General features: G+C 41.1%; 1 protein-coding gene across 2 annotated transcripts in view; it reads right to left on the reverse strand.

The window, feature by feature from the left end:
- LOC121283980 (F-BAR and double SH3 domains protein 2-like) overlaps positions 1 to 16,661 on the reverse strand; it is a 261,393-nt gene that overhangs the window by 73,873 nt on the left and 170,859 nt on the right. For both annotated transcript variants that reach the window (XM_041198843.1, XM_041198844.1), the window contains exons 9-10: positions 6,304 to 6,426; positions 1,735 to 1,830 (exon numbers count right to left, since the gene is read on the reverse strand). In XM_041198843.1, the coding sequence (XP_041054777.1) occupies positions 1,735 to 1,830; positions 6,304 to 6,426 (219 nt within the window). The remainder of the gene's footprint in view (positions 1 to 1,734; positions 1,831 to 6,303; positions 6,427 to 16,661) is intronic.

The raw sequence follows: 16,661 nt of genomic DNA on the forward strand, positions 1-16,661 counted from the left end.
GCATTAGAAAGGGCTCAAAGAAGATTTATCAGGGATGAGGGACTTCAGGAAACGAGGAGAGTTAGACAAGTTAGGAACTGTTCTCTGTGGAACAGAGAAGGGTAAGAGGTGACCTAACATGAATTTTCAAGATGACCAGAGGTTTTGATAGCGTAGATTGAGAAAAACTATTCCCTCTGGCAAGTCAGTCAGTCAATAGCCAGATCTCAAATGTAAAATCATTGGCAAAAAAATTAGCAGCATGATGGGGATATTATTTTTTAATTAGACTGTTGTGGGGATCTGGAACGATCTTTCTGAAAAGGTGGTAGGAGTTGATTCCATAAATAATTTTAAAGAGGGGGTTATATAGATACATGAGGATGAAGACTTACAGGGTTACAGACAAAAAGCAGGGGTGTGGGACTAAGTATAGCTATTCTTTCAAAGAGTCAGCACAGGCACAATGGGCAGGCACTGTTTGTTTTCTTAGATTCATAGAAACTAAGGGGAAAATAGCTAACATCAAGTTATTCATTGAATATTGGTAATGAAGGATTATACAGTAACACAACATAAGGGGAATAAAAATTGCAAAATAAAGTGATTTCATTCTGTAGTCAGAGATATCATCATCATGAGCAACTCTGACCTTTTTCCCAAAGTATTAACCTTTTCAAACTTGTTTGTAAAACAAGTTAATTTTAGCTGCTTTCCAATTCCTTCATTTAAAAAAAACCTATTCCACCACCTGCCTTCAAGTCTTCCAGGGGTCAAATATCAATTTCATTAAAATAATTTTACTGACTTCATAAAATGAATTCTGGTCATTTGTGTGAAAAACTTACTGGCTTCAGAGATCTCTTCACAAAGTTTGATGACCAAGGGCAGGATTTCCCTGCAGGCTTCTGAACCCCACCATCCGGCTGAAATGTGAGTCAGAAGCCTGCACTGTATAGGTAACAGTCACTCATTAGGATTTCCCTCTGGGTGACCAATTAATGGTTAGAGGGCAGGCTTCCCATCTAATTAGGACAGTGGGCAGGCTGTCAAATTTGGATGACCAATCAGAGGCCTTCTATCTTGAAACAAGCAGCAAGCTGCATTGGAAGGTAAGTAAGTATGAGGATGTTTAAAAATGGGGGTGCCCTCTCTCCAGCCTTTTAATATTTAAATTACAAAATAGTTTTTGCAGCCAGGCCATCACTATGGGGATAGAGTCCCTCTATAGGGTGGCCTGTGGCTGCTAATGCACCCAGGGAGGGTCTCTGGGCTTGACTGAAGCATGGCAATCCCATGCCCTTCCTCCCCCCACCCCTGTCTGGCGCCGGGAAACTGTGTGAAGCAATTAAACTGACTCATAGTGCCTACGTGGACCTGGAGGCTGACAGGAAAATCCCAGCTGGCCTCCTTTACTTGCCCTTAACGAACCATGTTGGTTACCTGCTGTAGATGACAAGTGTGTACATTATACGAAGAACAAACTTATCAATAATTTAAAGTTCAAAGTCAGCATCAGGGTTTGATGATTCACAGTTTGATTCTTAGCCATTCCATCAGAAACTCCACTACTGAAATCTTCTCAGATAGTCTTCTGAAATATATAATGCCCCTCTGCTTGGGGAATAAGACAGAACTGTAAAATACAATCTTTTTGTTTAACACTTTGAAAATAGTGAGGAGGAAGGGCATGTTTCTATCAGCTTATCTTTCTGCTATTATAAATAAATACTTGTGAATAAACCAGCCACTTACCATGTCATTGTCGCTAGGCTGGAACTGGAATGACTGAGGTTTTTGAAATACTGGATTTTCTTGGAGAAAAAGCTGTAGATTGTAATCTCGCAATCCCTAAAAAAAAGGTCACAAAGTAGCATGATAAATAGATTAAGAGAACTTAGCCATCGATGCCATGCCACCTTTCAAGAAACATATGAGCAGTGCCTTCTGTACTGCAATACAGGTGCAATTACATTATATGACTCAATATACCTATATTAGAACTACTTGTCATTAAAGGCATGTTACACAAATGTATGGTGTACATAATTTACTGCAGCCAAAACTTTCATATATATGCATGTTCTGTGTTTGGCAGCATACTTATAGCTTTACTTTCCTCCCAAAAATTAACCCGACACACATTAATCAAGATTCACAACAACAAATTATATTTATATAGCACCAAAAATGTCCCAAAGTGACTCCAAGCCACCTGAGGAGATATTAAGTCACCTGATCAAAAGCTTGGTCAAAGAGGAAGGTTTTAAGGAATGTCTCAAAGGAGGAAAATGAGGTAGGGAGGTGGAGAGGCGTAGAGAGGGTATTTCAGAGTTTGGGGTCTAGGCAGTTGAAGGCACAGCCACCAATGATGGAGCGACTGAAACTGGGAGCGACTGAAACTGGGGGACTCGAGAGGCCAAAGTTAGATAAGGGCAGGTATTCCAGAGGGTTGCGGGGCTGAGGGAGATTATAAAGATAGGGAGGACTAAGGCCTTGGAGGGATCTGAAAACAAGGACAATTGGGAGCCAATGTAAGTCAGACAGCACAGGGTAATATGTGGAGTTGGTATGGGTTAAGAGACATGAGAGGTGTAGAATAAGTGGGAGGCCTCGGCCGCCGGTGAAATACCACTACTCTTATCATTTTTTCACTTACCTGGTGAGGCGGGGGGGGAGCCTGGAGGGGCTCTCAGGGTGCAGCAAGGTGGAATTAGAAAGGGGACCTGGGTGTCTTCAGGCTGGCATGAACAAGATGGGCCGAATGGCCTCCTTCTGTGCTGTAACTTTTCTACGGTTCTCTGGTTCTAAGACATGGGCAGCAGAGTTTTGGACGACCTCAGGTTTACAGAGGGTAGAACTTGAGACACCTTTGTCAGGAGTTCATTGGAATAGTCAAGTCAAGAGGTAACAAAGGCATGAATGTGCGTTCCAGCAGCAGATGAGCTGAGACAGGAGCAAAGTCAGTGATATTAGAGAAGTAGAACTCGTCAGTCTTAGCGATGGCACGAATGTGTGTTTGGGAGCATATCTTGGGGTCAAATGTGACACCAAGATTGTGAACAGTCTCAGAGAGTTGCCAGGGAGAGTGATGGAATCAATAGCTAGGGAACAGAGTTTGCAGCAGAGGCTGAAATTGATGGTTTCAGTCTTCCCAATATTTAATTGGAGGAAATTTCTGCTCATCCAATACTGGATGACAGAAAAGCAGTCTGATAATTTGGTAACAGTGGAGGAGTGGTGAAGTAGAGCTGGTCATTGTTGGCTTATGTAAAAATTAACGCTGTGCTTTTGGATGATGTTAACAAGGGTCAGTACGTATATGAGAAATAGGAGGATGCCAAGGACAGATTCTTGGGGAACACCAGAGATAATGGGAGGAACAGAGTTAATGTTTCGAGTCCTTACGACCCTACTTTAGAGCTCTGAAGAAGGGTCATACAGACTCGAAATGTTAACTCTGTTTCTCTCTCCACAGATCCTGCTAGACTTGCTGAGCTTTTCCAGCATTTTCTGTTTTTGTTTCAGATTTCCAGCATTTGCAGTATTTTGCTTTTACCAGAGGTAATGGTGTTGGAGGGGAACAGAAGCTATTGCAAAGATACTCCAGTTACAATTAAATAGGTAAGAATGGATCCAGGAGACAGCAGCTGGATGACAATGCAGAGGAGGGTTGGAGGAGGATGGTGTGGTCAATTCTGTCAAAAGCTGCAGACAGGTGAAGAAGACTGAGGAGGGATGGCATAGTAAATTTGGATAAATAGCTTTCAGACCATTATTGGTCAGAGCAGACAAGTCTGAGTTGAAGAATTTAAGAAATTAAGAGCTGGATTTTTCGGATGGCAGGGGTTTCCTGCCCCAGCACCGGAAGAGTTGGTGGGGAACGCAGTCCCGATGATCACAGCTGCCACATAGCCATTTAACACTTTGAAGAGCATTAATTGGCTGGAGACCAAACTTCTCATTGGCTGGCAGCTCTGTTATCCCAGCAACACAACTGGCAACAGTGGTCAGGACTTGGGAGTACAAGCAGTCCCCAGATTCTGCGTCCCAGAGTACAGGACCAGGCAAGTGCAGGGGGTCTCACAGCAGAGAGAGGAGGGAAGGGCTGGGGATGATGGGGAGAAGAGGGTGGGGGTCTTCAGGGAGAGAACAGGAGAGAAGGGAGCACTCACGGAAGGCAGACCTGGTTTGGTTGGGGGGGGATGCAGGGATATGGAAAGGGGCCTTTGAGGGAATTGCCCCTCCACTTCCTGCCCAAGGCTCAAGCTGACCTGTTGGCCTTCCCACCATCCCCTCTGAACTCCTCCTGCCAACCTCAAAGTTGAGGCTGGGTGAGAAGTGGCTCTGAAGTTGCCAATAATTGGCCACTAAGGGCCTTCAATTTGGTTGAGGGCAGATGGGCAGTCCTAGGCCCTGCCTGCTCCGTGTAAAATTGCAGATGGGTCAGGGGTGAGGATGAGGGCAGCATGGACCTTGCAAGCCCGTCAGCAGGGGAACCGTAAATTTCTGCTTCAAGTGTTAGAAAAATAACAGTCTGTGAAATGGTTATATTGCAGCATAATTATAATTAATTAAGCATAATTATTGCAGGTTGAGGGGAGATGAAGGCGTAGTGGTAATGTCACTGGACTGGTGACCCAGATGCCCAAGCTAATGCCCAGGGGACATGGGTTCAAATCCCACCACAGCAGGTGAAATTTGAATTCAATTAATAAAATCTGGAATTGAAAGCTACCTCAGTAATGGTGACTATTGTCGATTGTCACAAAAACCTATCTGGTTCACTGGTCCTTTAGAGAAGGATATCTGCCATCCTCACCCCAGCCTGGCCTACATGTGACTCCGGACCCACAACAATGTGGTTGATTCTTAACTGCCTTCTGTAATGGCCTAAAAAGCCACTCAGTTCAAGGGGAATTAGGGATGGGCAAAAAAATGTTGGCCTTGCCAACGAAGCCCACATCCCATTAAAGAATAAAGAAAAAAAATCAAAAGGATGAAAATGACAACAGCTGAACATTGAGGCTTTTGCCTTCAAATTGTTATTGAAGCCATCTGTTAAATCACATTCTGTGATGAATAGAAAGCGCAGTAACTTTACAGCAATGATTTGGAGAAAATAAATTCTTAAAACACAAGATCTCCTAGTGTCACAAATTAATTAAACGATCGAGACATCTGGAATTTGCACTTACTATGAAAAACAAAAATAATTGACTATCACTATGAATTATATACATATAGTTACCACACAAATTAAGCACTGTGCTTCCCAATATCTCTCACATCCTTTTATAAGTGATCTGCATTAAAATCAACCAGAAGACTTCTGCACTTATTTCTTGATTAAACAAGATGCTTTAATTTTGTCCTTATTTGTTCTCTTTACTCTCTCACACCACACATTACTATTAAGTTGAGATGTTGTACGGGGAGGGGTTGTGGTACTGTACGCAAGTTCAACTTCCACCATGGGAAAGTTACTGAAGCAATTTCAATTTAATTTGCAGGCAGCAACAGAAAAAAGATTCTACTAAAGCTGCCAGATTGTCATAGAACTCCAACTGGTTCGTTAATATCTTTCAGGGAAGGGAACCTGTCACCTTACCCGATCTGGCCAAAAACTGATTCCAATCTCCCACTACGTGTATGACTCAATGTCTCCTGAGTTAGTCTAGAAAACCAATCGGTTGTAGAATTGATCGCTATTTTGATTAGGATTGGCAATAAATGCAGTCTTGTCGACATTGCTCAAAACCTGGAATCTGAAAAAAGGCTGCTTAGTTATCTGTTCTCATGCCTATGCTGCTCCAATCAACCACTAGGAAGTATATAACTTGCCAGAATGACCCCCCCTCCCCTTTTCCTTATGTGTAATTTCAAAGTTAATTTTCTGAATTCCCTGGATGGGATAACAATCATCCATTCTCCTTCACTGATTCCAAGACACAAATGTTATGTCCTTACAACACAGGAGACAACCACACCCGCCTGTCTTTCTCAAGGACTAAAGACTTTGAAATGTTCTTATAAGTGCTCCTTTGTTTGCGCTTCCTTTCCAATACTGCTTATTGACCGAAACTTTGGTACAAAATGAAAGCAATCTTAATCCAGTTTTATGTTCATAGGAAATACAACAGCTTAATTTTTACAAAATACAATTTCTGGCAGGTTTAGATAATCTAATACATGTAGTTCAAGGATTTCATCGTTGCAGAAGTTCCCGAATCCCAGCATTGTTTGGTACAGCGTATCAAGCAATTAATGAGGCACATTTCCAATGAACACTGTAAACCCATCCTTGCAATGCCAGAGACTCACCTTACTGGAAGTTTCTACTAGCAGCTGGAATGTATTCTGTACAGATTGACAGGTCTCAAGTTCTGTTCTGTTGAACACCATCAAGTATTCTTTAAGGTGGCCATAGAAATTTCCATCAAGAGCCTGTAACAGTATAAAAAGAGAGTATATAAAATACTATTCCAAAGACACAAAAGTTATTATAGGGGGAAAAACCTATAAAAAAACTTTGATGAACCACTTATTCCACATAGATTTAAAAACTGCTTCAAATTTTTGAGCTGTATTTTGTCTCTGATTTAAAACATCCTATCAATTCATTTCAGTGAAAGAAAGAAAGGAGAAAAGACTTGCATTTATATAACACTTTTCACGATCACTGGATGTCTCAAAAGATTTTGCAGCCATTGTGGTACTTTTGAAGTGTAGTCATTGTTGTAATGTAGGAAATGTGGCAGCCAATTTACATATTGCAAGCTCTCTGAAACAGCAATCCCAGAATTACCAGACCACATTATCTGTCTTATGATGCTGCTTGAAGAATAAATAACTTCTCTTCTTTGAAATAGTGCCACAGGTTCTTTTACATCACACAAGCAGGCAAATGGGGCTTCGGTTTAACATCTCATCTGGAGGATAGCACCTCTGTCTGTGCAGTATTCATCTCAGTATTGCACTGGATTGTCAGCCTCGATTTCTGTGCACAAGTCCTGAAGTGGGACTTTTGAACAGAGCCTGTGACTCAGTAATGGGAGTGCTACCAACTGAGCCAGGGCTGCCAAAAGTGGACGAGGGGAAGATAGAAGAAACCAATTACTGGTTTGATATAAGTTGCTAAGTAGTGGTGGCTATGTTTCAAAACTATTTGTTTATTCAAGACCAGCACTTTTTAGATAAATGTTTTGAAATACAGATTTAACCAATCTGCACAAGTTCAGACTGCTGTGAGATATACTCCCACTTGGTTCCTTTTGGCAGTATGGGCATAATCATCCAACTTTACACCAAAATACCTAATTTACTAAATTCAGTAGTTTTCCCATTAGCTTAAATCAAATCCCAAAATACTGAAGACTAACTAATAACAATAGATGTAGATTACAAATAAGAAAGAGAGGGATTCAAAGAATTCTTTAGATAATGAAAGAAAGAGACAATAGTTAAAGGGAGAAACATAGAATGTACAGAACTGCAAAAGACTCTGCAGGTCTTCTGGACGACGCCAATCTACCTGGATGATGCCAAGGGCAATTCCCTTCACTTTACTGAACATCCCATTCCTGACATTCACCATTGTTCTTTACCAAGTAATTAGTTCTAACTATTTGTCTATCTTCCCTCTTTAAAGCTTGTCTTTTGACAAGTGCAACACGCTTGATCTGCAATGACTCACAGTACTGCTGGCGTGAAAAATTCACTGAAAATACTAAGCTGTGAGGAAGCATTTAAATAAAGAGATCTAGGCCAATTTTTATGGTCCCAGCTGATATTAATACTGGACAAGTCAGATCCCAGAGTGAAATCTGGCTTGGTAGATCCTAACTTCGTCTTTTTTAGAAACCGTGGAGGTCAGTTACTGAACACATTCACCAGAATCTGCCAGTATACTGTTAACGCAAAGAATAAAACACTTACTAAATAAGAAAATTAACTATATTTCACTAGACAAAAAAAATTGGAACGATTTCAATATAGATACCAGAAAATTATTTGAACACACACTATTTCTTTTATCCCAGCAACCCTTACAGACACAAAACCCCAGTGAAGAATTACCATTGTCTCAATACCAAGGTTTCTTGCTTGTGTTAGCTCAGTTTCAAACAGTTTTCATCTGATGGACTGCTGAGCATTCACTAGCTGCTTTTCTTCAGCTGGTATCTCTCCCTGAGACACATAAAAGCTGCAATCTGAACTCACTATTACTTCAACTGAAGGACAAACACGAGTTCCCTAAAATCAGTTTTGCAGGATTTCTTACGAGAGAGATTAGGCTTTCTGCCTGTACTCTCTGGGGGACACACACTAAAAGATTGGCCTTCTGTGTTTCTCTGTGAAATGGGTCTCTGGACCCTTGTCGCTAGGCAACAGCACAGTTTTTCTACTTTTTTTTTCCAACTTCACTAAAGTATTAACCCCATGGTAACCCATCTCTTCGCTTCAAGAGCTGTAAAACCTCATTAAAAATGCACGTATACAAACAGGGCCCCAGGCGTCCCGGCACCTAGCTCACAAAAATGTCTAAATGTAACTAAGACCAAGTTTCACCTTTCTTAACACCCAAAATACAAAATATAAATTAAACTTAAAGCTATACATTGTTCCTAACACAATAACACGTAGGCACTACAAATGGTACAAGGATTTTCATGTCTAGAAGGGTAGGATTATAAGTGCCTTGAATGGCAAACAAAGTATGTGGGAGTGGGATGGGAGACTGAGGGTCTAATAATGGGACTGGAAGGCTCAGGTGGAGAGCCCATCACCTTCCCGAATCCCCCAAATTGAGTCACGGTGGGAAGGGTCGAAAGCGGCCTTCCTCCCTGGAGGCTAATAGAGGCCCTTAAGTGGCCACTTTGGGTCTTCCTCCCGCCACTGCTGATATTCAACCAGCAATGGGAAGGGACAACTCCATGTGGGCAAGCCACAAGGAAAACACTGGTAGGCATGCCTGCGGCCTGATAGCGGGGTCCCATCTTCTTGGCAACTTTGTGCTCGATTCCTTGGTGATCCTACTCAGCTGTTATATTTTCTGATGTTTCTCAAGAAGTGTTTTGATTTTGTTGCTGTTCGCATAAAATCATCATCCAGTGGGTCAGAAAAATTATAACAAAGGCATAGGTACTTTTCACTAAGATAAAAGCAAAATATTGTGGATGCTGGAAATCTGAAACAAAAACAGAAAATGCTGGAAAGACTCAGCAGGTCTAGCAGCATCTGTGGAGAGAGAAACAGTTAACGTTTTGAGTCCGTATGACCCTGTTCAGAACTGAAGAGAGGTGGAAATGTGATTAAATTTACACTGTTTAAAGGGTGTGGGGTAGGGCAGGTGGAGCTGGATAGGAGGCCAGAGATAGGTGAGGACAAAGGAGGGATTGACAAAGATGTCATGAATTAAAGGACAAAGGGTGTGTTAACCATTGTTAACTAGTGTTAACCATTAACATTCCCTTTGTCCTTTAGTTCATGACATTTTTGTCAATCCTTCCTTTGTCCCCACCTTCTATCCAGCTGCACCTGCCCCACCACTCCCCAAACCGTTAATTTCATCATATTTCCACTTCTCTTCAGCTCTGAAGAGTTATACTGACTCGAAATGTTTGCTCTGTTTCTTGCTCTACAGATGCTGCTAGACCTGCTGAGTTTTTCCAGCATTTTCTGTTTTTGTTGTAGTTATTTTTCAATTGTGCAGATACAACAGAAAAGATAATGGCGGCTTACATCATTGCCATTATTCATCTGATTACAGTGATGAATTTAGCTTTTAGCTATTCGCGATTTGACTCAACAGTATTTGAAAACAGATCATGACTCGATGAGCTTCCCTTTCCTGGTTTTGTGGTCTAACAACTGACATTTCCTGCTTTTGTTTTGTCTCATGATAATCCCAGACTCACCATTAACCCAAATTAGATTAATGCAAAGTTCTTCCAGACTGTACAAAGCAATAGGAACACTTGAAATGCGGAAATGCTTTTGTGTGAAGTCAGTTGGGACAGTGGTTTTAAAAAAAAATATTGGTAGTGCTGCTTTGCTCCATTTCACATAAAGTGGACAGTGAAGTCCAAACTGCGTTTATACGCCATAAACATTAAGTGGTTCATTTAACATATTCCAAAGGCTACTGGCATTGTAGAAACCAAACAGTTTGTGTTGAAGTAAAATTAAAGCAAAATACTGCAGATGCTGAAAACACTCAATAGACCTGACGAGTCACATACGACTTGAAACATTAACTCTGTTTCTCTCTCCACAGATGCTGCCAGGCTTGCTGAGTATTTCCAGCATTTATGTATTTATTTCAGTTTGTGTGGCAGGGTGGGTTTCACAGCCTCGAAGCAACAGACTAAACAACTGCGCATGCACATTCTGGAATTTCCTGGGGAAGTTCCACTTGGACTAACAATCAGATAAACACAGTCCTGGTCTGGAAAATAGCTGGAGAGCAAGCAGCCTGAAGCTTTGGAGCAGTGTTTATATTGATGACAGTAAACACTAGCAAAAACAAATTCTTTACCGAGGATCCTACCATCTCCGGAGCCATTAAAACATGTAGTTTTCTTTATAGCACTATCACGACGTTGGAGTTTCACTGGGCAGTAGCACAGTCAAGTAAATGCATACAATCATGAATCCCATAGCTCCTGACTAACATCTGTTAAACAAAAGCTGCATTCTTTCTTACAAATTAAGACATTAATGGTAATCTGCTTCACACAGATTCAAGGGTGGCAGCCCACACCACCTTCTCAATGGCAATTATGAATAAGCAATAAATGTTGGCCTTGCCTGTGATGCTCACATCCCATGGATGAAGAAGAAACATACTGTTGCTGTTTCAACAGGCATTAGCTGACTTCCCTTCCCAAAAATAAGAATCAGTTCAGTTTGAAAAAACTAATTTAACCTCCCTAGCTTAGGCACTTTAGCAACCTAACCACAATTGTGTTGAGACCAGTTAATTCAACAGGGATAAAGTTTGAACTATCTCATGGCTTAGTGGTAGAGCAGATAGGCACTGAGCCACGAAGTAAGCACTTAAAATTGTAATCATATGTCAACAATATGAAGGCAGTTCTTCTTAAAAACAGTAAAGTTGGAGTTCTAGTGTATTAATCTTCTACACATTTTTCTCATCACAAATTCAGTTGGGACATTTCTGTTATCTTTCAATATTGCCACACAAAAAAAACTTTCCAGTGTGAACTACTCACTTTACTGCTTCATTCTGCCCTGATGTTTCCAATGGAAACAGTTAAGATACTGGCCAATCCTTTAGTTCTGTTGCAGAATGTTGTAAGATCATAGAGAATACCAATGAGTATTCGGCCACAGAGGAAAAAAGCCATCAAGACATCCAATTTGAACAAAAGGTAATTTTATAATTATTTGTACTTTGTTCCCTGATTTTAGTAGTTAAAACTTGAGCAGCCCAACAGTCTATCAAAAAATTTCAAGGGCAGTTAGATTCACTTGATTTTGTAAGTTTCAATATTGTATTGTTTCTGCTGACTAAATAACATGCTTAGTTATGATAAAACATGACAGAGAAGACATCAGCACTTATAGTATGAAATACACTTCCATGGCTCTTCAAGTGCTCCTTACACTATCCAGGAAGGCAGAGAGAAGACAGAAGATGCTTTTCCCATGTAAAATGGAAGACAAATTTGAAATGAAACCGCTTAATTGACATTCTAACACTTCTTGGTGTAAATGATTCAGGTGCTGTAATGCTATGTATCATCTATTTTACCACCATTTACCACAAATGCCACCATTTGTTATAAAATAAATCTAGAAATCGTAATGTACTGACATCTTTAAAGCTCTTACAAAGAAATGGCATCTCTGATTCAATAATACTATGGTTAATATTATTTATTTCAAATCTTGTGGCAAGTATATTTTTGAGAGAGAGCTGTTTTGTTGTCCTTAGTACATTTTAGGTATATGGCAATTACACATCAATGGCTGAGATTCATGCCTATGCATCCATAGTCACGAAAACATGCATAAATCTAAATGCAGCGAGAGAAAGAAACAGCTTTCAACTATGTGGCACCTTTCACAATCTCAAGATGTCCCAAAGTGCTTTACAGCCTTTGAAATACTTATGAAGTTTAGCTCCTACAATAACTTAGGGAAATACAGCAGCCAAATTGTGCACACGAGGTCTGACAAACCAATGAAATAAACAATCAGATAACAAAAGCAAAATACTACTGATGCTGAAAATCTGAAATAAAAACAGAAAATGCTGAAACACTCAGGTCAGGCAGCATATGAGGAAAGGGAAACAGAGTTCATGTTTCAGGTCTGTGATTTTTCATGGGTTCTGATGAAAGCATTTCCAGCATTTTCTGTTTTTATTATTAAATGACCAGATAACCTGGATTAGTATGTTGGTTGAAGGATAATTTTTGGCCAGAACATTGGGTAATCTACCTACCTGCTCTCCTTGAGCTGAAGTTATGAGGTCAAGTCTCTGGGGCAGGATTTGAACTCTCAAACTTCTGACTCAAAAGCGACTTCTACCAACTGAGCTAAGATATACCCACCTTCACAAGTCTCTCTCATAGTGAGCAAATGGAGATCTCAAGTTAACTTGTGCATATTTCTTAAATCTGGACAGTCCCTGTACAGGTGATGTCACTTTGCATCACCACCTGTGACATAGATACAAGCAAGTACACTCTGTGGAAACATTGCAAGGTTTATTATTTTTATCAATTTTAAGGGAATTATTTTGTGAAACAAGGAATCATTATAGCTAGTCTGAAAATGTGAACAAAAGATGAGTAACAGTCTAATGTTAGAAAACGGGACTATCAGGGAACAAGAAGTAACTAATCATTCAGAGATCCTTAAGAGCAGCTATCTGCACTGTACACCAGCTGTGCTATTTGCACTATTCCGAACAGATGGCAGTTCACTTCCAGATGCTGGCATAACATGGCAGATTGCAATAGGGGAAGATGAATTGGATGGAGGGCATATTATCCAATGAGATAGACATATGCTGATAACTGATGGGATGAAGAATTGTTTGTTAGAGGCTCCTCAGAGTGTCAACATCAATGTAGCAGACATCCCAACAATGGAAGAGTTAGACATTATCACGACTGAGTCTGCCCCATTATCTATGTTCAAAATGACTCCTTGGAGCATCTGCTCCTGGAGTTGAGTTGTTATTGAAACATTAGGAAATGGGTGAAACTGAAATGGCTCATGTCACTGAGTCATCAACAGTAGCAGCATCAACTATTCAGTATGATCAGTTTGTGAGCCTGGATGAAGTGTAGCAGTTGCTGATATAAAAGCAAAATACTGCAGATGCTGAAAATCTGAAATAAAAATGAGAACAAAAAATGCTGGAACCACTCAGCAGATCAGGCAACATCTGTGGAGAGAAACAAGAGTCAATGCTTCAGGTTAAGATGTCCTTTCAGCAGAACCCAAACTGAAACACAGATGCTGCCTGACCTGAATATTTCCAGAATTTTGTTTATATTGCAGCAGTCACTGGTTGGGTTTATAAATTAGAATAGAGAGAAAGATTAAAAGAAAGGAGAAAGAAAAGCACATGAAACCAAACATTTATACATCCATAACTATGTAGTCTCATAATTTGTTTTCTTTTTGTTATGATCTCAATGGAGACTCATAACTTTTAAAAAGATATTTTAATTCGTGACCATTTGAAAAGATCACACAAGAATTCAAGTTTTAAAATTTTGCTATAAAAAAACTACAATCAACACCGATTAATTATCTTTGAAGGTAACTTAGACTTTAAATTACAGAAAAGGTTCCCCATATGACTTTCAACCAGACTGACAATCCCATAACATGAGCATACTTTACTCCTGTCCCTTAAGTTCTCCCGAACTAGTCCAAAGCTATTCTCTGCTCCCCATTGCCTGCTTCCCTTTTCCTTTCTCAGCAGGGTAATTTCCAAACCCAGGACTCCTTTTCACAGAGGGTTAACGTGGAGATTCTTCCCTCCAGCCAAAGCTACAAAAATCTTTCAGCCTCGCTTAAATCCTCATGAACTTGGTCTCTTCAATCTGAGCATGAGCTCCCACCCGCAATCTGCATGGTGAACAACAGAGACAGAAGGGCGATTTTATGGAGCCTACAAGGATTAAAAATGTGGGATGTGGGAGGATTTAATTAGATGGGATGTGAACTTTTGATTTTGGGATGGCAGGTTGAGATGCAGAAGTAAAGTCAGCAGCGTATTGAGCATTACCTCAGCTTGTGGCGGATTTATACTTATAATACATTTGTACGCCATGAATACTCATTAGCTTGAAACAATTTTAAATAAAGTTCTACCTTCAAGATGAAGTCAGTGACGCATGAGAATCTTGTTGCTCCCGGTTCACGATTGTTTGAAGGTGGTATGCACCTTTTGGCCTTATGCAGTTGTGTATATAAGGTCAGTGGTTTTCCTTGTTTAACTTTTACGACACAAGGGAGGGGAGCAGGAGAATGGACTCTTGCACGGAGCCTCGGGATTAGCAAGGGTGAGTCTGTGGTGAGGGTGGTTGTGGAGTGGAGTTGGGGGCATGGAGGAGAGAAGTGAGAAGGGCCTGGCGTCCTGGATGCCGGGGTGGGGGGAGACAGTCATTCAGAGTAAGAAAATGAGGAGCCTAAAGAGCGGTGCCAGTACTGTCTCCATCCCAGGGTGCTGGCTGGCAGAATCCTTACAGAGCTTTAAGTTCATATACAACATTTCAATCACCTCCACTGAGATTGCTTTAATACAATGTCCTTTACAATGCATAGAAGGGAGGGCTAGCTGAGCTTACAAGTTTAGCCACGTCCAACAGAGTGGTGAGTACAACACTGGACACTAATATGAAAATTCAATAAAGAGTGAACACAAAACACAACATTGTTTCTTCCACAATAAAGGGAATGTCCCTACTTCTCCACTATCCATCAATGCCTGTCACCCATGAGGCGTGCCAGCACATTTGGTGAGAGTGAGGTGAGAATGATTGCCCTTGACATCAAGGCAGTATTTCAGTGTGTGGCATCTAGGAGCTCTAGCAAGATTGGAGTCAATGGGAATCAGGGGGAAAATTCCCACTGGTTGGAATCATACCTAGCACTAAGGAAGATGGTTGTGGGTTCTTGGAGGTCAATCATCTCAGTTCCAGGAAATCACTGCAGAAATTCGTCAGAGTAGTGTCTTAGGCCCAACCATCTTCAGTGGCTTCATCAACGATCTTCCTTCCATAAGGTCAGAAATGGGGATATTCGCTGATGATTACACAATGCTTAGCACCATTCGTGACTCCTCTGGTAATGAAGCAGTCCGTGCCCAAATGCAGCAAGACCTGACAATATCCAAGCTGACAAGTGGCAAGTAACATTCTTGTGGCAAGTAATCACCTCCTGACTCCCCAAAGCCTGTCCACCATCACTAGGAAGAAGTCAGGAGTGTGATGGAATACTCTCCACTTGCCTGGGTGAGTGCAGCTCCAAAAACACTCATGAAGCTTGACACCATTTTGGACAAAGCGGCCTGCTTGATTGGCATCTCATCCGCAAATATTCACTCCCTCCACCACCGACGCACAGTGGCAGCAGTGTACATCATCAACAAGATGCATTACAGGAACTCACTAAGCCTCCTTAGACAGCACCTTCCAAACTCACAACCCCTATCATCTGGGACAAGGGCAACAGACACATGGGAATACCACCACCTGGTAGTTCCCCTCCAAGCCACTCACCTTCCTGACTTGGGGAAATATATCACCGTTCCTTTGTTGTGGCTGGGTCAAAATTCTGGAACTCCCTCCCCAATAGCATTGTGGAGGTACCTACACCACAAGATCTGTAGCAGTTCAAGGAGGCAGCTCACTGCCACCTTCTCAAGGGCAATTGGGGATGGGCAATAAATGCTGGCCTAGCCAGCGATGCCCACATCTCATGAATGAATAAAAACATTTTAGCTCTCTGACCAAGCTAGTCTCGACAAATAACGATGATGCACACGTAAGTGATAGCTATGTAATGCGAAATACATACAAGTGAAATTTAATTTTGAAAATACCTGTGCCACCTTCGTGCTCTTAAGTTTTATTTTAATGGCAATGGAACTGGGCAGTAAAGTTGTGACTATAATGCCTCCTTGTTTGCACAGGGGGACTCTGTAATATGCCACCTGTAGATGCAGCATTATAGGCTGATGGCAAGCTTCAATAATGAAAAGCTTCCCAACCAGTAAATTGGGGTGTGTTTTGCATGCATGCAGCCAACACTTAGAAATTTAATTATGATTGTGTGGGTAAAGGCAGAAAGAAAGTGGAAGCAGCGCTGTTGTGAAACCATGCTTGATAGCAACCTGTCTGTAAAGCCACACCAGGAACAATTGCCTTGAAAGAGATGAATGGAGGCCATCTCCATTAGCAAAACATCTAGGCAATCATCTGGGTACTCAAATGGGTGGAGACAAACCATTAAGCATAATCAATTGGACAATGGGACTCTGGCTGAGAAAGGAATTCCCAGCCATGATCTAATCAAGGTAACTGGATTACGCTAACTGTGACCATATCTGGGTCACTAGGCAGTTGGCAAGAGATCATGTAATAAGTCAACCCTTCATGTTTAAGCACCTGTTTTCTCTGTAGAACTGA

The sequence above is a fragment of the Carcharodon carcharias genome, chromosome 11, assembly GCF_017639515.1.
Source record: "Carcharodon carcharias isolate sCarCar2 chromosome 11, sCarCar2.pri, whole genome shotgun sequence".
In the NCBI taxonomy this organism is placed as follows: domain Eukaryota; kingdom Metazoa; phylum Chordata; class Chondrichthyes; order Lamniformes; family Lamnidae; genus Carcharodon; species Carcharodon carcharias.